This window comes from Homalodisca vitripennis, chromosome X (assembly GCF_021130785.1).
Source record: "Homalodisca vitripennis isolate AUS2020 chromosome X, UT_GWSS_2.1, whole genome shotgun sequence".
In the NCBI taxonomy this organism is placed as follows: Eukaryota; Metazoa; Arthropoda; class Insecta; order Hemiptera; family Cicadellidae; genus Homalodisca; species Homalodisca vitripennis.
Genome location: NC_060215.1, coordinates 36,412,319 through 36,437,608, shown reverse-complemented (window position 1 = coordinate 36,437,608; position 25,290 = coordinate 36,412,319). Strand labels below are relative to the sequence as shown.

At 33.1% G+C, this 25,290-nt stretch overlaps 1 protein-coding gene across 1 annotated transcript in view; it reads right to left on the bottom strand.

Moving 5' to 3' along the window:
* The window catches only part of LOC124368907 (xylulose kinase-like), a 94,862-nt gene that overhangs the window by 31,971 nt on the left and 37,601 nt on the right, over positions 1-25,290 (bottom strand). Inside the window, exons 8-9 of the mRNA XM_046826434.1 lie at positions 18,234-18,378; positions 9,266-9,381 (exon numbers count right to left, since the gene is read on the bottom strand). Of these exons, the coding sequence (XP_046682390.1) occupies positions 9,266-9,381; positions 18,234-18,378 (261 nt within the window). The remainder of the gene's footprint in view (positions 1-9,265; positions 9,382-18,233; positions 18,379-25,290) is intronic.

Below are 25,290 nucleotides of genomic sequence, written 5' to 3'. Positions count from 1 at the left end.
GTGTCATTAAACTGTAGACGTGTATATAATTATCGAAAAAAAAATATAAAAGATCACTTTCGGTCGGAAAATACACTTTAAAAGCTCTACTGATAAGAAGTTCCGACTACTGTGGATTTCACTGGCTGAGGTTATTTGTCTTTGCCTACATTTTCCTTAGTATATTCCGATCGGAAGTGATTATTTTTGTTTTTTTTCTCAATAATTATATATTTATTCGTCGGCGTTGAATTAATACCTAAAATTAATGTCCTAACAAAATTATAAATACCACTTTTACCTCAACCACTCAACCAGTGAAATCCAAAATCGTCAAAACTTGAATCTGTAGAGAGCTTTTCTTCGGTATTTACCGACCGGAAGTGATTTTTTGTCGATAATTATATAGATAGTCGAGTACAGTTTAATGATAACAAAAAATCGTCCTAACTCAATCAAAAAACCACGTTTACCTCTATAACTGAAGTCCGAAGTAGTTGAAGTTATAATCATTAGAGTTTTTCAGATGTATTTTATTTCCAACCGAAAGTGATTTTTTGGATTTTTTCCGATAATTATATACTCGTCTACAGTGTAATAATACAAAAAAATCGTGATTATAACTCATTCATAAATACCTCAATCAGTGAAATCCAAAGTAGCCGAACTTCTAATCAGTAGAGTTTTTCCGGTACATTTTCCGACCGTTAGTTTGAGCTGTACCCGAGCAACGCTCGAAAATTGCCCTCCTTTTCTAAAGGGTTTCGGCCGTCAGTGGCCCAATGTCCCCGAAGGGGTATTTCATTTTTTCCACAGTATTTAGTTGTGTCAATTATATGCTTGAGTGAAGCTCTGTTTTGTTCTTTTTCTTTCAAACACTAGTAGTTTATAAAATAGGGACTCTCAAGCACTCACTTACAGAAAACTTCATCTAACCTGAACTAAAAAAAAAGAGAGAATGGATAATGAGAAATTTAACTAAGCGTTTGTACACACAAATACATGATTCAGTCCTAAGAACGAGAACATCTTACTGTTAAATAAATGCCATACAGAAAAAGATTGAGAATATAGAGCCCCAAAAAGTATCTTTAGTACTTTTAAATAGATTCAGTTTAGGACAAGCACAAATCCTAATTACTTCTTAGTTTATTTTGTTCATATTATGTATAAAACATTATTAATAGGCACTAATAAATAACAAAAAAAGAAGAAAAATCAACTTTGCTTGGGTATTTAGAAAAATAGGACACCATTAAAATGTTTTATCAGTCATTTGTAAACTAATCTGTTTCTGGAGAAAATCCAAACCATATATAATAATCTTAAATATAATGTTCAATCACATATTTAAAATACAATCTAAATTTTTATGCAATACAAAACACCTTAGCAAAATTAAGACAAATCAAATTAGTATTTCTTTGTAAATGCAAGAAATTGTGAATACAGGGAAAACACTTACACAAGTTCATAAAAATATTGATATCAAAACTAAGCAATTATATCACAATAATCATGGTTGGATTACAAAATAATGAAAACAATAAAAAGTTACTTTATTAAAATAAGAAAAGAAATACCCTAAAACTGATGAGAAAATAAATACCATAAGGAAAACCGTTATTATCAAAAAACACCCTAAAATACACATAAAAATATTTTTTTAATACAAAACAAATAACTCTTCTATGATTTCTAAGACTGAATGGAATTGAATTAATGCTGAGGTTTAAAATAAAAATTATGTAAATATGTGGTTAACAGATGCATTTAATCCTAGTAAGGCAACTCAAGACTGATAATGTGTCTCCATTAAAAACAAAGACATAAACCTAAGAAGGTCAATTTTTGCAATAGTAAAGCCAAAATTTCATTTAATCCTTCCCACCTGTGTTATAGGAAATCCCATAAGGTAAAGATAATTCTAACAAACGTATGTCGACAAATCTCACTATTCAAGTTTTTGTCCTTTCATCGTGCACAGCAGTTCGTAAAAAAAGTGATACATGTTACATCTTAACACAGCAGCTGTAGGATTACTGTAATTAAGATTTCACTTTTGTATATTTTTATTATGATTTTATCAATTTTTTCTGAATTGGAAAATTTCATGTTTTGTTTTCTATACATATTTATTTGTAAAAGATATTATTTTACTTCTATAATAACTTCAGAAATCTTAATTCAAATAGAACTGTGAGTCAATTAACATTAGTTTTTCAAAAGCTAATTACACGCTAGGAGGTAATATAAAAATTTATATCCAGCACTTGTGTTTAAACCAATAAAGGAAGCTGGGGTTGAAAAAGTAATAGATGTCCTTAAGAATAAATGTTCAACTGGGTTTGATGAATTTTCAGTTAAGTCCAATATTACAGCATCTCATAAACTTCTCATTTATTTTCAGTATTTTCCATGACAAAATAAGAATTTCAATACTTGTGCCAATTTATAAAAAGGATGACAGGAAATATGTTGTAATTATAAATGCATTTTAATCAACAATATCAAAAGTATATTACATTTTTTTACAATGAATCAATAAAATATTTAGTAAATAATAGCCTTTTAGCGTTGTTTAACAGGAGTTTTGTAGTAACTGATCAGTAACTATAATAAATTATAGACTCAACAGACAAAAGAGAACATAATGTATGAATTTGTATAAGCATGTCAGAGGTGTTTGACAGTGCTAAGCATTCAATTTTAATTCAGAAATTAACATCCTTATAAGTGAACAAGAATTTTAAGATGGTTTGCATCATATTTAAACTACAGATCCTAGTATGTAGATCCACACGTATTCCCGATAAACAGATCCTAGTATGTAGATCCACACGTATTCCCGATAAACAGATCCTAGTATGTAGATCCACACGTATTCCCGATAAACAGATCCTAGTATGTAGATCTACACGTATTCCCGATAAACAGATCCTAGTATGTAGATCCACATTTATTCCCGATAAACAGATCCTAGTATGTAGATCCACACGTATTCCCGATAAACAGATCCTAGTACGTAGATCCACACGTATTCCCGATAAACAGACCCTAGTATGTAGATCCACACGTATCCCCGATAAACAGATCCTAGTATGTAGATCCACACGTATTCCCGATAAACAGATCCTAGTATGTAGATCCACACGTATTCCTGATAAACAGATCCTAGTATGTAGATCCACACGTATTCCCGATAAACAGATCCTAGTATGTAGATCCACACGTATTCCCGATAAACAGATCCTAGTATGTAGATCCACACGTATTCCCGATAAACAGAGTTTCAAAATAGTATCTCTATTCAGCTAGGGGTCAATTTTGGGCCCTTTGATAACAAAAAAGAATCGAAATCTACGATTTTAAAAGAAAAAATATAGCTTTGGCATCCTCAAGGATAGTCCAAAGCAATCTCTGCCTTCATGCATATGATTTTAATTTGGAAATATCTGAGTAGTCTACAAATGAGGGTTTAAAAATTTTTGGACAGTTTACGGATGCCAAAATAATCAATCTTATCCTTACCATACTAGAAGTAGAAATGAAAATTACACCCACTCATCACCAATTACATATTTATATGAAACAAACAAAATGCACTGTCATAACATTTCTTACATATATCTTAATTGATAAACAGTTTTATCCTTGGATGAGGTTTAAGTACAAGCCTTGATTATAGATCCTTCTAGATATATCATCCCTATGAGATGGGTGTGAACAGCCAGTGTACCCAGTTTTACGTGGTTTTGGATACCCACCACCAGTCGCAACCATCGCTTCACCCACCAGCCCCTCCCTCCCCTCGAACCTCGTCTACCCGCAAACTTTACAACCCTGTAAAAGAGGCCAGCAGATGCTCAGGTTTTGTTGGTGGTAGTCAGAACTGCTCAGCTCTGTCTACCTGCTCTTATGCTACGAGCCGTTGACCATTTCAGGCCTCTGAAACAATATTCTGAGTCGCTCGTGAATTGAATAGCTCACCCATTTGCTGAGTGGCAATACCTAGTCTGCATGTGTAATGTGTGAGCCCAACTGCACAATACAACAATATTAATACACTATGGCCGCTGATGGATTAAGTACATTAATTTGAACAATTATGGATTTGGATAAACATATTATAAACTATGTTTATTTGTAGGGAAAGAAACTAATCGCTTCATCCGAATAAACAGATTTACTTATATTTTCATATATCAGTAATTTGCAGACAGTACCCTATTTGTTAACGTATATATTTTTATTGTTTTATAACTACATTAAGGTATGAAAATCTTATGGAATTAGCCAAAATATTCCAAACTATTAATACATAAAGAAATCATAATTGAATGCAAATAAATATAACTTCAATGACTTCACATTTTTAAATGTTAAATTTATAGAGTTAGCAAATTAAAAGACAATACCATTACATATTTAAAGATACATATTATATATTTGCGTGGATTATAAATATTAAATATTACACTATACATCTAATCAATAATATATAAACCTAAAAATAATACACTAATCATCTCTAATTATACCCAAGTTAAGTGACAATTCTTATTAGATATACAGGGTGTCCCGTAACTCTCTGGACAAAAGTATACCACGTTATTGCTCAGGTCAAGACAAACATATTTCACCATATTGAACATGGGTCTCCAATGTTTAGTTTCCTATCTGTCCGTCTGTTTTTTATAAAAAAATCAATATCTTAAAAACTAGTACATTAAATTATACTAACTTTGGCTCTAATGTTTATGATAACAAGGCCAGTTACTGGAAAAATATATCATGAAATTATCTTTAGCATTTTAAAGATGGCGGCCATTAAAACTTTTCAACTTTGAATATCTTAAGAACCTGCAATGTTTCTCAAGAATTACAAGAATATCAGTTTTTATAGGATTTTATCACAAATCTAATGACACCAACATTATTTAAATCAAACAATAAATAACTGATTTAGAGCAGATTTACTGTGACAAGACATGACCCACATTGGGGTTCTCAGTGAGTAGCCAACAATACAAACACTGAATAAACTAGCACAATCTTACAGTTTTGTTCGGACAGTAATGTTTGTGTCATATTCTGACAAAATCATAGATCAGCAGATTTTATAGGAAAGGCAGCTCATTGTCGTATAACATAACTTTACTAAAGAAATAAGTTAAAAATCAACAGATCTTAAAATAAACTTATTAAACATTAAATATTTGACTATTCTTAGGTAGGCATGAAACATGTATTTGAATTATTTTTCATATGTTTCATATTGAGACCCATTCAATGGTAAAATGTGTTTGTCTGGACATGAACAATCGTGTGATACATCTTAGACTATAAATGTATGAATTAATAAATACGAATAATAAAGTTCTTATAAATGAATATTTGTCTTTAAAGTAAATAATTTTAAGGACCATTATTTTGTTATCTCCCAGAAAGACCTTATTCCTCATTGTGCTACACGGACATGTCTACGTGGGATATCCCAGTTCTCTTAATAGCTTGTTCCTAATCAAACTATACACCTCAGATTTAACAATTCAAATTATAAAAAGAGTAAACACTTTATCTACAAATTTTCCGCTGAGTAAGATACCTCATCAAAAGTTAAAAATTAAAACTTGTATGATATTTAACTTTTGTCTTCAATCTATTATTGTACAGCAACATTACCTTATAAAATGTATCTTATTTTAGAGAATTGAATTCTCAAATTACAAATAAAAAGTACAACTAAAATATAATAATTTTATAAAAACAATTATTATATACTCTTCTATAAATTCTTGTCAGTCATGAAATTTGTGACTCCAAACAAGAAGTATGCATGGATTTTGTTTCTAATTCGCTTTTATGAAAGGGAACAAAACTTTCAGGGGTAAACTTATAGTAAGATACTATTTTTACTTTCCATGATATTTTAAAATGTTTATTATGTACTTCTACAAAAAAAAAAAAACTAAGATTGGTTTTATAACACCCTTAAATCTACTAGTAACTTTGTCTTTGATATCAGCATTTTACAACTTACCAAATACTGTGTACTTAATATTTGCTAAAATGTTCTGTTAAAAGTATAGTTGATCTAAAATTTCCAATTTTATCACCTGAATAAAAGGCTGGATTAATAATAATTTTTACTTTTAACGTTATTTTGAGTGCACATTTAGTCAAAAAGATAATTGTGCAGTAAACACACCAAACTCTCACAGATAGATGTATGCACTACCGCCTGATAAAACTATTACGCAGAACTAGAACTTGTACAGCAAGATTATCGTGGTAACTGGAGAAGTCCAAACACTTTTGGTATGCATAAAAATTACATCAGGAAAACATTACTTCTCAGTACTCCTTAACCCGCGATGAGGCGCGTTGTTAGATGGCATCTATACAATTTAGTAGTTAGATTGTATTTTTTTTCAATTTTTGTCTGACCACAATGAAGGTTTGACAATGATCCGTCGACCATATGAGGCATTGGTTTTTCCGAGAAACCCGACGATTCACCCTAACCGGAAGGGAGGGGGGATTTCTGAAGTAGAACACGGCTGCCGCCTTAGTTGCCGTCTAGACACGTGCCTAGTTACGTACCGCTGTTGTGTAGATGCCATCTAATGACGCGCCCGTTTACGTTATAAAACTTGTGATGTAGTGAATAATGCAAACGTGTTAGTTTTTTATTAGTTTATAAATAAACTGTTTTTGTGTACTTACAATTATATTTCGTGTAAGTACTAATTACAATGGCGAAAAAAAACAATGAAGACGCAACAATAAGTTGGTTAGAAGATAGTGACCACAGTGAAAGTGAATTGTATTTTTCATCAAACAGTGAAATTGATGGCCCATCTGACCATTATGAACACAATACTGGAACTGAACAGTCTAGTGACGAAGAAAGTAATTCGACCCCTGAACAGAAGAACCAATGGTAATTGATGATCCCAGTAGGCCTCTGCCTTCACAAGCAACGGGATCAGCACCACCACAGCTTCAATCTGATCAGGTAGCTAATGCCAATTTGTTTTATGTTGGAAAAGATCCCTTTTGCAAATGGTTGATTCACAAACCGTTTGAAGCAAGACAATCTAAAACTCGCAAACAAAATATTGTTACAAAATTACCTGGAGTCAAAAGGGCTGCTAGAGACTGTCAAACTACTGTTGAATGTTGGAAATTATTTTTTCCTGATCAAACAATTGAAGATATTGTCAAATATACAAATACACAGTTAGACAGCATACGAGACAAATATTCACGAGAGAGAGATTGTTTGCCAACCAATTATGAAGAAATCTTAGGTTTCTTTGGAATTTTGTACCTGTTAGGTGTAAAAAAAGCTAGTCACCTAAATACAGCTGATATCTGGAAAACTGATGGAACAGCTCCAGAATTCTTTAGGGCTGTAATGAGTGAAAAAAGATTTCACTTACTAGTTAGATGCATTAGATTCGATGATAAAATGACACGAGCAAATAGGAGGAAGCTAGATAACATAGCACCAATCAGAGATGTTTTTGAAAATTTTGTAAATCGTTGCTCGGACAATTACTCTCCGGGAGAATATGTTACTTTAGATGAGATGCTAGAAGCTTTCCGAGGAAAATGTAAGTTCAGACAATATATTAGCAATAAGCCTGATAAGTATGGCGTAAAGATATATGCTCTAGTGGATGCTAGAACTTTTTACACTCTGAACATGGAAATATATCCAGGAAAGCAGCCAGAGGGTCCATTTGTTTTAGACAACACTGTAAACAGCGTTGTGAAAAGACTTATCAAACCAATAGATGGCACAGGCAGAAATGTCACAATGGACAACTTTTATACCAATGTTCCACTTGCAAACGACCTTTTTGTTAATCACAGAACAACAATTGTTGGTACCATTAAAAAAAACAAACCCCAGATACCTAAATGTTTTCTAGAGGTTAAAGAAAGAAATGTTGGAAGCAGTATGTTTGGCTTTCCATGCTTACCAAATAACTCTCTGTTAGTTTCTCATGTGCCTAAAAGGCATAAAAATGTACTTATGCTGTCTACCTTTCACAATGATGACACTATTGACCCAGACAATGACATGAATAAACCTGAAGTCATCACTTTTTACAACATGACTAAGGGAGGAGTCGACGTTGACGACAGAATGAAAAAAGAATATAAGGTCGGAAGAGTGAGTAACAGATGGCCGTTGACAGTGTTCAATGGCTTATTGAATGTTGCCACGATCAATGCACAGATCATCCACAAGGCCAACACTAACACTATTATGGCTAGAAGAGTGTTTATTACCGAATTGGCAAAGACTATTGTGAAACCACATTTAATGAAGCGAGCTACAAGTGAAGTACTTCCTCTGAATTTGAAATCAAGCATTAGTACCGTTATGGGCCAGCCTCTTCCATCGACAAGTCACACAACAGGTAAGAATATTTTTATATAACATTATTGGTATGTAACAAGGAAGGTTAGGTACATTTTTATTTTATTATGTACATGAAATGACTAAATATAGGGACTCTAGAAACTGTAATACTCAAAAATATAATACGTATGGGATTTTTCAGGTACCAATGGAAGAAAACCAAGGTGTGCCTATTGTCCCACCAGAAAGAACCGGTTTACTCCCTATCAGTGTGAAAGCTGTAGTAAAGCAATATGCAAAGAACACACGGGCTCAACGAAATATTGGTGTAATGAATGTTTGGCACAAGAACACAATGAGGAAGACAGTAACTAAGTCACATTGTGCAAAAGAACTAATACATAACATCAATTTTGTTTGTAATAAAATAGCTTTATAAAAAATATGTTTTGTTTATTTATAAATAGGAACATCATTTTATAGGTATAGTAGATTATAAATACAGTTTCATGATAGCCCGAACAAAATATAAATGCCTTAAAAACAAATAATAAAATCGAAAATCAAATGTTAGATACCATCTATACGCGCAACCGCTTACGTAACTTTTAATCACGCGACCAACGGCGGGTTAATGGACCAAATGGAAAATGCTATGCACACTAATTAGGATAGTGGGTTTTTGGACATTTGCCATAGTTTTAAGTTACAAAAGGTATAATAATGGCATATTTCTGAAATCATAATATCCTTTCATATCATCCATTGCCAATAACAAAATTTAACTAAAGAACGCTAATAAGGTTATCCTTTGAGACACACTAACCTAACCAATCAGCACAATCTTGTTTGCATATGCAAGCTAAATTTACTGCTAGTTACAAATAAAACTTATTTGGAATTTACCAAAGTTTCCAAAGTTTCCACGTGGAGTGTTGTTCAAATGATTGTTGAACTGGTCCCAAGAACCTTCACTTGTTGAAGCTCGAATTCTTTCTCGAGTCAGTGAGCCATTTTTAAAACTGAAACACAATATTCACGCTGGATTAAGGACTTGCTTCTTCTACTTACAATTTCCAATATTGCAATTAGTAAAGATTAGAGTGGAAGGGTTGGCTGGCTTTAATAGCAAAATTGAAGCAGGTGAAAAGTTCTGAAAGGAAAACGAGCAGCGAAAAAAAACCAAATTAATTTAATAAATCATACAATGGTGTCAAAGATTGCACAAACTTCAATCTAAAGATGAAACAAGTAAACACAAATATCACAGAATTTTACTAAGAACTTTAAGTAGGATTGATAGTGCAATTATTGTGGTTGGTGGATAATGGTGGTACAATTGTACTTTGGTTGGGATAACTTTTTGGGGAACTTGAGGAAACTATACCTTTTAATGAAACACGATTCAAGAAAATTTTTCTGTTGTATATGAAACTACTGAAATAGTTTCCATGTCTTTATTGCATCATTTATGGAAACTACTGAATATAAAAACATGTCATTAAACTGTATTTCCCATAAGCCTCATACCAATATGGCCACAATTACTGCTTTAAATACTAGTATTTCCTCGTGGAACTGTAAAAACAAATATTATTTTTTCTTGTCTTTATAGAATGTATCTTTAAGGGCCACAACTAAAAAAACTGTTTAAAATTAACATAAATAAGGGCTTATTACAAGACCTTAATCTGCCTTTATGTTGCTCATACATACATAATATACTTATTGACATAACACAAATAAAAAATAATTAATACAGTTCTAACTAACTATAGAAAAAAACAATTTTAACCCCATGATAAATCTTACAAAACATTTTCATACTTATTTTGTTTAGTGCTTGCTGTGATATTTCCATGCCGGTAATAAATTTATACATGTTTATTTTTAAGGGACAAATCTAAACTCTCTGAGATACTGATGGGCAGAATAGTAATATGAAAGCCTTGTGTCTTGTTGCTGTCTAGGAAGTCTTTTAAGGTAGTGCTATCAGGTTTTTGACAATACTTTGTTATAGATTTTTAAGAAAATTTTGGTCACAGCTCTTTTTAAGATACAATTATTAACCCAAGAACTGGCAACTAAATTACCTCTATTGGCAGGCCTCTCTTTCTGTTTTGCAAGGGTATTTTACAAAAAATATAGGAAATATTAAAAGTTATTTGATAATGCCTTGTCATATATAATTTTTTCCTATTAAAATCTGCATTTCTTACTATGAATACTGTTAAGTAATTTTTTTATAATTTGAACATATATATATATATATATACATATATATATATATATATATATATATATATATATATATATATATATATATTATTTATAACTCATTGTATTTACAAATCTAGAAAGCATAAAAGTTCTTACATATCAAACTTTATATTTTCAAAGTTAGAAGTAATGTTCAAATTTTCTTCTCGTTTAAAAAAATAAAATTTTATTCATCCACTAAACACATTCTGTATTGTGAACACTTATTTCTAATTGTTATAAAAAGTTTTTTACAAAAACGTACAATTATAAAACTAGTTTCGGTTGTGGCACTGAGATCTTACACTAGGCCTAACCAGATTCACCACCGCTGTCATGGTCTACTGGTTCACTTTCTAACATCTGTCATGCATATAATGTTGTTAAAAATCAACATATAAAATAAATAAAACTTGCTAAAATACAAACTTGATACTCCTAAACTATGCCTATATAGATTACGAATTTGGGTTATGTTGAAACATGTTTATATGTTTCACTATATCACTCTGTGAAAGTGAAATACTTTTCAAAACATGTTTATACTACTTGACTAAATAATAACTTCAAATAATATTACATACTTACAACAAGAAAGAAACAAACAAACTAACCAATACTTAAATAACAGCAAAGAAATGACAGGAATGAAAATTAAATACAATATTGTTACTCTCTCCGACTTGTATCAAAGAGTACCGAACTTCATACTTATTGATACATTTATTTATCCGCTATCGAATGCTACCATTACTTTCATCGAAAAGCTTTATACCAACTTTATAAACAGGCTTTTTTACGCCGATGTTTGACCCGGCTGCAGCGATGGTTACCAGTACCTGGTTTAAAGACAGGAAAAAATTTAAAAAAATATATATTTGATCATTCTGTGAGAAATGGTAGGCATTTCAAGCAGAATTTAGGGACATCTTAAAATCAAGCTCATAGAAAAACCGTTGAAGATAAGGTTATGAAATTTGTAAAGTATGCACATGAAAGTAGCAATGTTGGATATGTCAAAATGCCTTATCGGACATTCTTATCCCAGCTTAGTGCAGTGGAAGGATTGCAGGGGGCATGGTGGCACCTTGGTTAGCTTTATTAAAAAATTCTTTCAAACTATAGAAACCGTTTTTCAAAGAAAACTACTTAAAACTGGATTTGAATTTAGATGGGCAGTGCTTGAAAGATCTTTAAACCGGCATATTTAGGCTTTATTTCATAAATGTTTAGCCTTTGGGAAAAAGCAAACCTATTTTTATGTCAGGTGTTGTGTGTATGGATGTTGTTTACATATTCAATTGTGTGAAATTGTATGTAAACAGACTTCAAGGAGTGTAAAGGCTGTTAAAATTCCCATATTTAAAAAAAATATCTTTACAATGCATCTGAGGAGGCACAAATCTGAGTGCAGTGCCTTCCTCTGCCAGATAAAAGTTTGATTTAATTTTTATTCAGTCACACCTCACAATACTATAGAGTAGGAGATGTGTGACCCGAGCAAACAGTGGTAGACCGATTTCATTAGGGTGAAGATTGTTAGCCCTCAAGCAAAGACAAAAATGCCTTTTTCTAGCCTTGACTCCGACTTACACAAATGCTCACTCCAGTCTTAACACTCGTTCAACCTCAACCCCAGAAAGTCGACCGAGTGAGTGACATCAAGCTAAGTTTCATTCATGGAAAGGGTTGGGATCTGTGAAAATGTTGAAAGGCGTTTTTGATTGGTTTGAATACAGACAAATTTTGTTTGTTCAGGATTAAATTTCAAGTAATTGACTGTGAAAAATTAAGACATGTTATTTGCATTGGATTCAAGCCTATCAAAATTCTTATGCCTAGTGATGATTTTGGTATCATCAGCAGTAGAGGTCACGCAGAGATCTCAAAACTGCAGGACACCATTTGTTATTTGCCTTTAATTTGATTTAATGAATTCTATTTTGAATTTTGAAACATGCTTGACCTTAGTCACCTGGCATATGCCACTAAGATAGCAAATCATCCAACTCAAAACGGTGTCAACAAAACACCAAGCGACTTCAGTTTACCAACCAGTATATAACATTGGCACAATCAAAAGCTTTGCTAAGTTCGGCATAGCACCTTACAACCGTCTCGCCAGCCTAAATTAATCAAAGCGAGTTTCTTGGATTTTGATTACCTGAAGCCATCCTTCTGCTCGCACAGGAGTTTACTTCCCTCCAGGGAAGCAGTCAGCTGGCCACAGACAACCTTCTCAATTCATTTAGAAAAAACAGGCAAAAGTGAGACTGCGGTAATTACACATCTCCAACTCATCCCTATTTTTGAAAAGTGGCCTGACCTTGGTAATTCCACAGCCATCCGGAAAGACACTGCTGTTCAATGAGGTGATTTTTAATAAATCTATCAGAAGATTTGGGTTTACAGTACTGATACCATTAATGCCTGATGATGTTTCCGGGGTGAGATTGTTTAATAATTGGCCCAAAATCTTTTTGTTTATTGGGGAAAAAGTGTTTAGTCTTGTATTTGTGCTAGGGGTAATTGACACCAAATCAGCCACAGAATTTCTGACATTACTTGAAGCAAGCTTATTTTTTTCAGCAGCTATATAATATATTGATTTTCGGATTATTAACCAGTGTTCATAAGTTTCATGTTTTTCTCGGCTGAGTTTTTTAAACCTCTAAATTTGTATCAGGTTTATTTTCAGCTTCTGAAATTCTATTGCTGCACCATACGGCTTTTGTATTTTTAATACTGGTCTTATAAAGTTGGAGAGCCTGTTTATAATTATTTTTATCAGATGTAATTTTATTATTTTTCCAATTTTCATACAAAAGAATCATGTTGTTTTTCAATTCCAAAATTTCATCATTTATCCACTTAATCTTTTTTTTTCAACCACTAACAACCTTTCTGGACTAACAAACTTGTTCTCTAGTTTGCAGCCAACAGTTTTTGACGTTACAAGGCCCAACCTTAACAAAGGTGTCAGTGGAACATGTATAGACAATGTAGTCACCTCTTTTCATCAAGACAGGTGGACTACTTCTGTACAACATACCGGAGTATCAAATCATAATCCTGTTCTCTTTAAAGTTAATGTTGAGCTTTTAACTACTAAACAACCTGGGCCTAATAGATCAAGTAATTAATAATTAAGTGGTACTTTAAATAAATCTACCTCAAAAATATTACATTACCATCTGCACAAAATAAACTAGACTGAAATTTATGATTCTATTTTAGGTGTTAATGATAAGTTTAAACTTTTTTTAAAATTACTTGGTGTGGGCTGTTGATTGTTCAATCCCCATGAAACGTAACTGTATAAAAAAAAGAAATCCTAACTCAAAATGGTATCATGGTCGTTTGGTGTCAATGAAATGTGATCTTGATAAGCTTTATTATCACCTTAACAACTCCAGTGATCCAAATGGAATGATTAGAGAATTGTACAAGTCAACTAAAACACTGCACATGTTAGAGATTCAAAGAGCCAAGCTCGGCATTCAACAATGAAATTGTAAACAGTTCCAATAACAAAACCAAAGCTGCTTGGTCAATTATAAATGAAAATAAAGGGTCAAATAGTAGGCCTCTTTTTCTGCCAAGCATATTATCTCCTGGCATGTTTAATAATTATTTTGTTGAATCTGTGCAGGAGATCAGTAATAATGTTACTTTGTGTACTGAAGACATTAAGTTTTACTTAAATAAACTTGACTTAAAAAGTGAGATAAATTATGTTTTGTATAAGCCTAGTTTTACTATTAGAAAATTCTTTGTAGAAGAAGTGTACAAAGCTATTAACAATTTAAGCAGTAGTTCATCTCTTGATTTTTATGGTTTAAATTCTAAAAAACTCAAGTGCATACTTGTTGGTTGCCATAACAATTCGCTCTACAAAAACAATATCCACAAGCAGTATGAAAAAACTTATTGGAGGTTTGTCATCTGGCAAAAGAACTAAAAATTCTTCCTGTCTAGTAAAGGGAATATCTTTCATCCAATCCGGTTGTGAGCGCTTCATTGGGGTGGATTGGTCTCATAATCAGTATCCTCAACTTCTGAGTCTGTCTGGTACTCCACATTGTCCATGTTGTCATCCTCATCGTCTGAACTCAATACTGGCTATGTTGTACGCTTAGAACTTGGTTGTTGTACACCACTTGGTCCCGGGGGAAGATCCATTGTGTTGCACAATCACTTACCACTATAAAAACTTAAAAGATCATTAAAAATAATGAAAAAGTCTAATGTGAAAATGAAGTGCAGAAACATGCAGGAAAAGTACCTCCCGAGGAGCGATAAATACAGCATTGTGATAGCTAGAGTGCTGACAGCACACTGACCTCATTTCAGAACAAAGGCTCTGTGGTAACCATAGTATTTTTGGACCATTCATTCAGTGATTCTTTTTATCAGCAGTTTCAAATCACTTTTATAAATCTATTTATATAATAAATTGTCAACTTAGCGGAGATAAAGAAATGAGGTAAAAAGATTTTATATGGCAATTACCAGAGCAAAATTTATAAGACCAGTAATATTAACAACGAATCTTGTTTATAGGCCTATGTATTAATTATTATTAAAAAGGTTTAATATGGCAATTACCAGAGCAAAATTTATAAGACCAGTAATATTAACAACGAATCTTGTTTATAGGCCTATGTATTAATTATTATTAAAAAGGTTTAATATGGCAATTACCAGAGCAAAATTTATAAGACCAGTAATATTAACAACGAATCTTGTTTATAGGCCTATGTATTAATTATTATTAAAAAGGTTTAATATGGCAATTACCAGAGCAAAATTTATAAGACCAGTAATATTAACAACGAATCTTGTTTATAGGCCTATGTATTAATTATTATTAAAAAGGTTTAATATGGCAATTACCAGAGCAAAATTTATAAGACCAGTAATATTAACAACGAATCTTGTTTATAGGCCTATGTATTAATTATTATTAAAAAGGTTTAATATGGCAATTACCAGAGCAAAATTTATAAGACCAGTAATATTAACAACGAATCTTGTTTATAGGCCTATGTATTAATTATTATTAAAAAGGTTTAATATGGCAATTACCAGAGCAAAATTTATAAGACCAGTAATATTAACAACGAATCTTGTTTATAGGCCTATGTATTAATTATTATTAAAAAGGTTTAATATGACTTTTTGGAACTTTGTTAAGGAAATATTTTGTAACTGTAGCCATAACCTTATATATCAGGTAAATATTACTTACTAACCATGAATATATCGAATACATTTATTTGCCCAAATAAACAAGAAATATGTCAACTGAATCTGACCACAATCGTACTTTATTCATTTGCAGAAAGATGAAGATGTCAAAATGGGGTTGCAAGATTATGTGCTCTTGTGCTCTGATAAAAAAGTTCATGGAATAAGGAGGTTTAGCTTGGGTAATATATATTAGATAAGCACTGCCAAGAAATCAAGAATAAATTAGTAGTAGTAGTATTTTATTAAAGTTGATCTAAAAAGATAACAACGGCTGCAGCGCAGCATTACTTTTTCAGAGGGCGGCGCAGCGCTACATCGTGGCGGCCTTCTGAATTTGTGCCCCCCTTGCTCTTGCGCCCCTGGCGGAGGCCACTCCTGCCAACCGCTAGGTACACCACTGATTAGAGCAACAACTAATTGTTTTAAGTTTGTTTCTATGTGCTGCTTTACTGTTTTTGAGTTCACTACATTAGAAGTTGCAACACTTGCATTAGAAAACTATAGCACTAAAAACTGTTTATAACATAATTCAAATCTAGATACATCAACTGCCCTAATGTATTCTTCATTGAAAACATATTTTCCCAATATTGTTAGGTTCATCCAATTTTAGCTCTTTATGATCAAGCTGTGCATGGCATTTCCAATCTAAGTCTAGACTTTGAAGATTGACACTACCTCTTAGCACAGGAAATCTGTTCAATACTGGGGACTATCTTTGATTGAACAATGGCAACTATCTCAAAATTGAACCTTAAAATCAAACCAGCTAACCAGTTCAATATAAAAATGCAAACATTACTTGACAAATATTTCAAGAAACTGAGGTTTGGATCTCTTTTTATTTTCAAGAGTGAAAACGAGAAGAGCCTCTTGTTCTTTACTGGTTGCCAAGTGGGGATTTTATAACCACAACCTCTCACACCTTTTCTTCTGTATCCTGAGTAGTAGTGACAACAACAATGTAAGCTAGGTCTATGAAGATCCTTCAAAAACCCCCTGAGAATAAACAAAATAAAACTGGAAATCAAACATTTCTTAAAAAATGTTGTGCAATATTAATGTTATTTGTTGAGATGGTATTTATGAACACAAATTCTGAGAACTTATACATGTCGAAACTGTTTATATTAGCTAATAAATAATATTTTATGCTAAACTGCAAAGCATTTGCTACCTTTTAGACCAAAACACTGATATTTGACTGTATAAAGTTTAAACACACAAACAAACAGCCTTTATATTGATTACTTCCCAACATTCACACCACTGCAACAGAACATTAAGAGTCTCTAGTAACCACTACTGACATATTGACATGATACTGTTGTATAGTAACATTATTTTGTAATCATATTTGTATGTAAGAACATGTGGCCATGATTGTATGTATTATTTAATGTGTATCAATAACTGGAATAGTGTTAGCGTGAGAAGAGTAGACGTTAGATAAATAATAGATATACAACATTATCATTAACAAATTGTCACTGCTCACACAGCAATCTACAGATCATTAGCACTTTGGACAATGATATGTACAGAGCGATAATCTCTCTTAATGGATTGTGTTTTTTAAGCCCTGCGAGGCGCAGCAGTAGTCATCAGTCTCTGCAGACTGCACAGTGAGGAACGGTCACGGTGTTGGGATCAGTCGCCGCAGACTGCACAGTGAGGAACAGTCACGGTGTTGGGATCAGTCTCCGCAGACTGCACAGCGAGGAACCGGTCGCGGTAGTAGGCAGAATAGTTAGATGTTGGAATTGTGAAACATAAGTACCACAAAGTATAGTGTTAATAGTTTATTCTCAGTAGTAATTTTATACAGGTGTTTTCATTTTACATGTTGTGAACAGAGTTGTGCCAAGTGACTATTTTCAATAAACTTATTTTTAACCCGATGTACCGAGTCATCTCTTGAGTTCCTACTCTTCAAGGTGAACATTGTTACGGGTTATCTTGCCACTCGGGTAGCCCGCTAACCGTCCCCGCAACAATACCAACAAGAGTCCGGCAATGGCCCTCTAATATATCTGTGTTTATATTTAGGTAACAGTTTCAAAACACTTTACAGGAGTGACATAAAAAATGGTAAGAATAATATATCTACATAAAAGTTATAGGTTAAAAGGATAATATTTTGAAAATGATACTATGAAACACTGTAACAGTTTGAGAAAAGTTGATCAACCACAATGTAAATAGCAAATAAAAACAACTATTAAAAGTTATAACATTGAGATGATTTGCTGTCTGAACAGTTCAGAAATTGATCTTGCATATTTGCCTGTATAAGTGTGTTTTGGCATTATATTTATTATTTTACAACTTGAATTACACACCAGAAACATGAGATACATACCAGAGTAGAGCCATATAAGCATCACTTTTGACTGGATTCACCAAAATGTGGCCCTCTGAGAGGTAAGTGGGTTGGGTCAAAGAGAGAAACAAAGTATCGGATGTTCCCAAACTGACAGCTATATCTCCTGTATGTAGCTGCATACCTGTCAAATATGGTATGATCAATAAATAACCAATTCTCTATTATATAACAAATAAACAATCATATCTTTATGCTCCTCAAGATTGCCAAGTTACTAGCATGTTTTAATAGCAAAGTTTATCTTGTTGATACCGCACTGGTTTGTATTTTACTTAAATCTGTTTCGTGGGCAATCCAATTAAAAACAAGGTAATCATAGAATTAACAATCTAATAACAGGTAAAATTGTTCAATTCTTTATTCCACTTGCCTTGAAGATTACATATTTTACTGCCAAGCGTAATTTAATTGGATTTTCAAAATAAGACCAAACTACTTTTTAAAAAATTCAACCATGTAATTTAAATATTATTTATTTTTAAAGTATCAACTTTTTATGTGTTTTGCTTGAAAAATTTCTTCATTATTCAAAAATTAATAGACATTATTTATTAAAAGTCTTGTTTATTTTCACAACATTCAGAAACTTTTGTTTTTGTAAATAAATTAAGAAAAAATATGGTGTAAAACTAAAGTGATTTATTAAATCAATCAATATTAATTTATAGTACATAAAATATTTTAAGCCTCTATTAGAAGTAAAAATATAGTAAAAAAACGTATTTAGTTCTTTGCAAAAAAACAGATTTACTCACTTCCAACAGGTCTCAGTGATATATATATATATATATATATATATATATATATATATATATATATTTATTTATTTATTTATTTATTTTATAACCAACTCAAAGAGTATTCTGTGGTAAAATAAACTATCTATACATTTCTATTTCCGTGGTAAACAAATTATTTATACATAAAAATAAATCTAGGACTAACATTTTTGTTCATCAAAGCAAATTAAGTAGACTCCCTTTTGGCAGTTTTTAGAAAATACCTAGCCTCCTTCTATTTTTCTGCTTAACAGAAAGTATGTTTACAGGCCATTCCTTTCAAATAACTTGTCCTTATGAATAATATCATTTATTTAATACAAAATTCATAAATTTTTATATTAATTGGAAACTATAACACATGACACTACCATGTTTGAAGTAAAAATAAAAAAAAATATTTAATAAAAATAAGTCCATATAATATGAACTAATCATGTGTGTAGACGGTCTAAAGGTACGTTTTCATCTGTAATTTTGTTTGAAATATGCAGAATATCTAACTATATTAAAAAAAAAACAATATTTTTGACTTTAATTATATCAAGACACCAAGTTAAAATTATTGTATTGCCATTTTGATTAATATAATACATTTATTTACATTTGTTTTAATTGTCTCATACCAACCATCATATCCGTAGAATAATTATAAAAGTCCTAAAAAAACTCAGTAGGTGGCAGCAGTAGTCATCTCTGGTAGAAAGAAATATTATTGACCATTTTGGATATTATATGAAAAAGCTGTAGGTGTTTATTGTGAAAAGTTTGTAAGTTATTTCAAGTTTAAATTAACTTCACTTTTGTACTAATGGGAAGTTGTAAATATTGTATAATCATATCTGTGCCAGAAAATTGTACAGCCAAGATAGTTTTATAATATTCCTTTTATATCATATAAAAATGGGAATGTTACAAAGTTAAATCTAGTAATTTAAGGTTGTCATATAAAATTCACTTGACCAAATAACCAGATTTTCGAATCATTATCATGTCCATGGATTTGCTTTATCCATGGACATGATTTGTGGGCAACGGACGTGATGATAAATTTCTAAATCAAATAATTCTTTAGCAGTCTAGTTATTTTTAACAGTCTTGATTGATCAATATTATTAGTGTTTGTTAAAGTGTTTTGAAATAAAACACACAATTTTTAACTTTTTATTGTATTAGAACTTTTTACATAGTAGTTTTATTGCATATTTGCTTATACTTACAAACTTTTACTCTGGTTATGATTTAGTTACCTTTTTAAACTACATTAAATTGTTATACGTCAAAGTCAAAATCTCTTTATTTACATAGTCTTCAAGACTAGTAGTGACGTTAACATGATATAATACATAGTAATACAGTGAAAAAATGTAATAGAACTATATTTCATGAACACAGGCTATTCCCATATTATAAACTGGCAAAACTTACATCCGTAGCCCGCCAAAAGAAGTAATCACTTAAAAACTCTTATATCATGTAGGGTGCAAAGTGGTGGTGTCTTCATACCCCTACACATGTGCCAAGCCAGAGCAATAAACGTCCATGGAGCACATGCACAGCCATCTTCTCTCTTCTTAAGTGCTGTATTTTCGTGCACATGCACCTGGGAACTGTCTGATCCAAATCTTGTCTTCTATGGAAAATCCGATCAGGCTTGTGCTGAACTGGCAGGCCTCTTTTTGGCTATCCTTTACCACTTTTTCTTTTCATTCTCTACCCTCACCTATCGGGAAAACTTCCCAAAAAATCTAAATTTTACTATATCTGACTATAACTAAACCTAATTTCTCTAACTTCCAAACCAAGGTGGAACAGCATATGCCGAGGGCTGCGTGATTAAGAGAGTGCTAGATCGATTATATGCGAACTCTGGATATCTGGTGACCTCCAGTTTAAACATAGCCTTCCCCAAGTAGAGCAGGACAATGCTTTTTTTTTTTTTTTTTTTTTTTTTTTTAACAGAGGGCCAGGTTTCCTAGGCCTGGTAGTTGCCTCTCAGCCATCCGGCTTATTGTGCACCCTCTCCCAGGTTTAAGCTGTATCAAATCCCAGGCCTTTACAAAACCATGAGATCTTCTGAACAATGCTTTCCTGTTCCAACCCCTCTTCCGTATGCATAAGAACACCTAGGGATCTTGAGCGTTTGCTCTGTAATGCCGGACATTCAAATATGACGTGCTTGGCTGTTTCGTCAGCCTCGCCACATTTCCTGCACAGTGTTTCCTGAACTGGAATACCTATTCTGTTCAGGTGACTTCGGAATATCCAATGACCTGTAATAAAACCAGTCACCTTTCTGATCTCCGTTCTACTCATTCTAAGGGCATCTGCTGCAATGTTCCTTGATGGTCCCTTGAGCATCCGCTTTGCCTGTACATTCCCCTCAGTGTTTCTCCAATGTTGTAGGTGTTTGTTAGCCATCCACTTGGTAACTGATCTACGTGCTAAGTTATATGAGACCCCACACGTTGGTTCAGGACCGGTAAGAAGACGGTTGGCTCCCAAGTTAGCGCAACCGTCTGCCCTTCATTTCCTGTGATTCCTCTATGTCCAGGCACCCAAGTTAGAATAACTTTATTGGTTTTCGCCAGCAATTTCAAGACCTTATGGCATTCCCAGACTGCCTTCGAATTACAGTCATGGTTGGCCAAGGCCTGCAGAGCAGCCCTGCTGTCCGAGTTAATGTAGATGTTTTTGCCTTTGTAGCCCCTTTCCACATTAACTCTTGCACATTCTGCAAGGGCTGTAACTTCAGCCTGAAAGACAGTTGCCAGTTTACCTAGGCTAAAGCTTAAGTTAACCCTCGGTCTGGCTCCCCAGACCCCTGCCCCAGTACCCTTCAGAGTCTTTGACCCGTCCGTGTACCAGGTTAGAGCCTTCTTCATGTAGTCAGGCTCACCTTTTGACCATTCCTTCCTCTCAACAATGTTGACTTGAAATGGTTTTTCCCAGTCCGTAACCTTTGCCATTCTGTCAGACATCATTTCTAGAATATCCAGTTTGAGAATGTCAACGATCTTGGAGTGCTTACTAGCATGGTGATAATGCCAGTTCCCATTGCACTTCAGTCTGTAGGCAGCCATCCTAGCCTCTCCTATGACGAATATGTCTAGGGGTGGGAGGTTTAGCACTACTTCCATAGCAGCGGTTGGTGTTCCTCTCATGGCACCCGTTGTCCCCAAGCATGCCAACCGCTGTACCTTTGACAGGTTTTTTGCGGCAGTCACCTGTTGGACTTTTGGCCACCATACCACTGAGCCATACACCATCATTGGCCTAATGACTCTGGTGTACAGCCAGTGTGACATGTCGGGTCTAAGCCCCCATGTGCATCCTACTGCACGTCTCACCATCATCAATGTAGTCTGAGATCGTCTGATTATGTAAGGACAATGCTTCAGGTGATCTCTGCTACTCATGGGAACACAATGAGTACTAATAAAACCAAACCAGAAAGCTCTAGCAGCACTCAAAAAGTGGATGAAAATCCAAATAAAGTAGAGGGACTGGAAATGGGTGCTGACCCTAACTGTCCTGAACAATAAAAAATGACAGGCGGACTTCCTAGCAGAAGTCCTGAAACCCCCAACTCATTCAGAGTTAATAAAACTGAAGAAGATGCCATACTGGAGGATGACCACCAAAAGTTAGAGGGAGCAAAAGCCGAAAGGCCACTCCCAGAATTGCCTAAATTGAATGGAATTGCCAGGAAAACGAATGTCATGGTTTCGAAAAAGAGGGTACTCTCAAAAAGAAGCTAGGGATTTGGCCTTAAAACCAATCCCAGAAAATCAAAACAAATACCTAAAACGACAAAGAGAGGGAAAACCAAAAAGACCTCACTCTGATGGCTCCACTCCGGAAAGGCAACAGAAAAGTCTACCTGTAATTATTACAACACCATCTGGCAGTAAAACAAGCCCTAGAGCCTGGAACAAATACTTAATTTAAAGAAGTGAGTAAGCAACTTGACAACGTTACACTTGTCGAGTTAAGTAAAGCTGAAAGGTCCCTGCATACACGTCATGGTATGCACTTTAATAGCTGAGGCAAGAATTGGCTGGCAGAACAGATAGCCAAAGCAGTTAGAGGATGCTCAAAGCATGTGGCAGCACACACCAGCAACACTAACAACAATGAAGTGTTTAGCTTGAGTGACCAGCAGACTCCAGATGTCAGGCACAAGCCATCGGAAAACTCCCTTCCCCTTCCCACAACCCCTCCAGACCAGCTAGAAACAGGGAACACCACTCAACTGACCTAAATGTGTTTAATTGAAATGTACAATGTATTAGAAATAAGTTAGATTTATTAGAACTATGGTTAAACAAATGTAAATATGATGTTATTACTTTAAGTGAACACTGGTTGTCTATTGAAGAATCTGAATTTTACATTCCCATTAATTTTAATATAGGTAGTATTTATTGTAGATGTCCTCCTTTAAGTAGAGGTGGTAGTTTGATTTTTGTTAAAAAGGATATTAGTTTAAATGTTTTAAATTTAGATAATTTTATTTGCACTTTTGTGTTTGAAGCATTGGCTGTGATATTTCATAGTTTTAACATAGTAGTAGTAACTATTTATCGTACACATAATTCTAATGTAAATACTTTTTTGTAATATCTGGAGAAATGTCTTGTTTTTTTGAATGATAAGTTTAGGAATATAAAAGTGATATTAACAGGTGATTTTAATATAAATATTAACAACTTTTCAATTTGAACAGAACATTTTTTAAATTTGCTTCCCTCATTTGATTTATTTTTGTTTAAACCAGACAAAGACAAGAGAAAAGGTATGTCTAAATAATATTATTACTAATCTTGACAAGAATATTGTAGAATGCGAGGTGGTAGAACCAAACCTTTCAGACCATGCCAGTGTCTTTGCTACTTTTCGTGAACAGGGACAAGAAGATAACCAGACAAGCTCTTTGATACATGTCAGAAATATAAGCCTGCAATTAATTATGAATTTAAGAGAAATTTTATCTTAAAAAAAACTGGTTACAATTAATTTCATTTCAAAACATTGAACAAGCATTTGAGCACTTTTATTATTTACTGACAACCTCTTTGGAAGAAAACTGTAAAATGAGAGAACTAAATAGTAAAAAGCATAAAAGGTTAAATAGAAAGTGGTTTACACCAGAGTTAAAAAATTTAGGGATCTGGTAATGATAATGTAAGAACGATTCAAACAAAGTAAAGGTTCGGCCAATGAAAATGTATGTAGAAATATATATATAAAGAATATAAAAAAGTATAAACCAAAAGTAGATGAAGAGAAAAGAAAGTTTAATGAGAACTATTAAAAAAATTCAAGTAATAGATGCAAGGCAGCTTGGAATATAATTAGGTCTGAGTCCAACAATAAAAAAGAATATTCTGATATTACTATAAAAGCCAATGAATTTAATAAATACTTTATAGGCTCTGTTGCAATACTGACTCAAGGAATGTCAAGTGATAAAGCAGTTTATTATTTAAACAAATACTTAATGAATTGTAATAGAGAGATTAGACATTTTACCTGGAAGAGAATTACCGAAGGCAGTATATTAAAATGTGTTTTAACACTTAAGTAAATCAAAGAGTGAGGATTTCTATGGATTTTCTAACAAAACAGTAAAAGAAATAATTGATCTAATTATTGAACCACTCCATCTACTTTTCAACAGAAGTTTGGATGAAGGTATTTTTCCCAAAAGCTTAAAAGACAACATAAATTGTTCAAGTGTATAAAAATAGTGAAAAATGTAACCCCTCAAGTTACCGGCCAATTTCTCTTATTCCAATTTTTAGTAAAATATTTGAATGGTGCATTAAAGAGCAACTAAATGATTATTTTTATGAAAACGAGTACATTTGAAAAGAACAATTTGGATTTATAAAAGGTCTTAACACAATCAAAGCTCTAGAAAATATTGTAGAAAAGGTATTAGAAAACTTTGAAAATAAACTAATCTCCTATCCTATTTCTTGTGTATAGAAATATCTGTAAATACTTTCCATACAACCAAATATTCACCTCACCTTCAATACTTACATGTAAGAAACGCTCGAATGAATGACTGTATCTTATCAGCGCGGAGGAGGAGGCCGAGGCAATTATCACGGCTGACTACAGAAGGACCTGACTTTTGACCCTGCCTCCCCCCTCTTGATGCCCCTTCAACAGCACTGATGCCTTTAGATGGACTTTTCCTATTTTATACATTTATTTGTTTTATTTCATAACAGTTCGTAAAG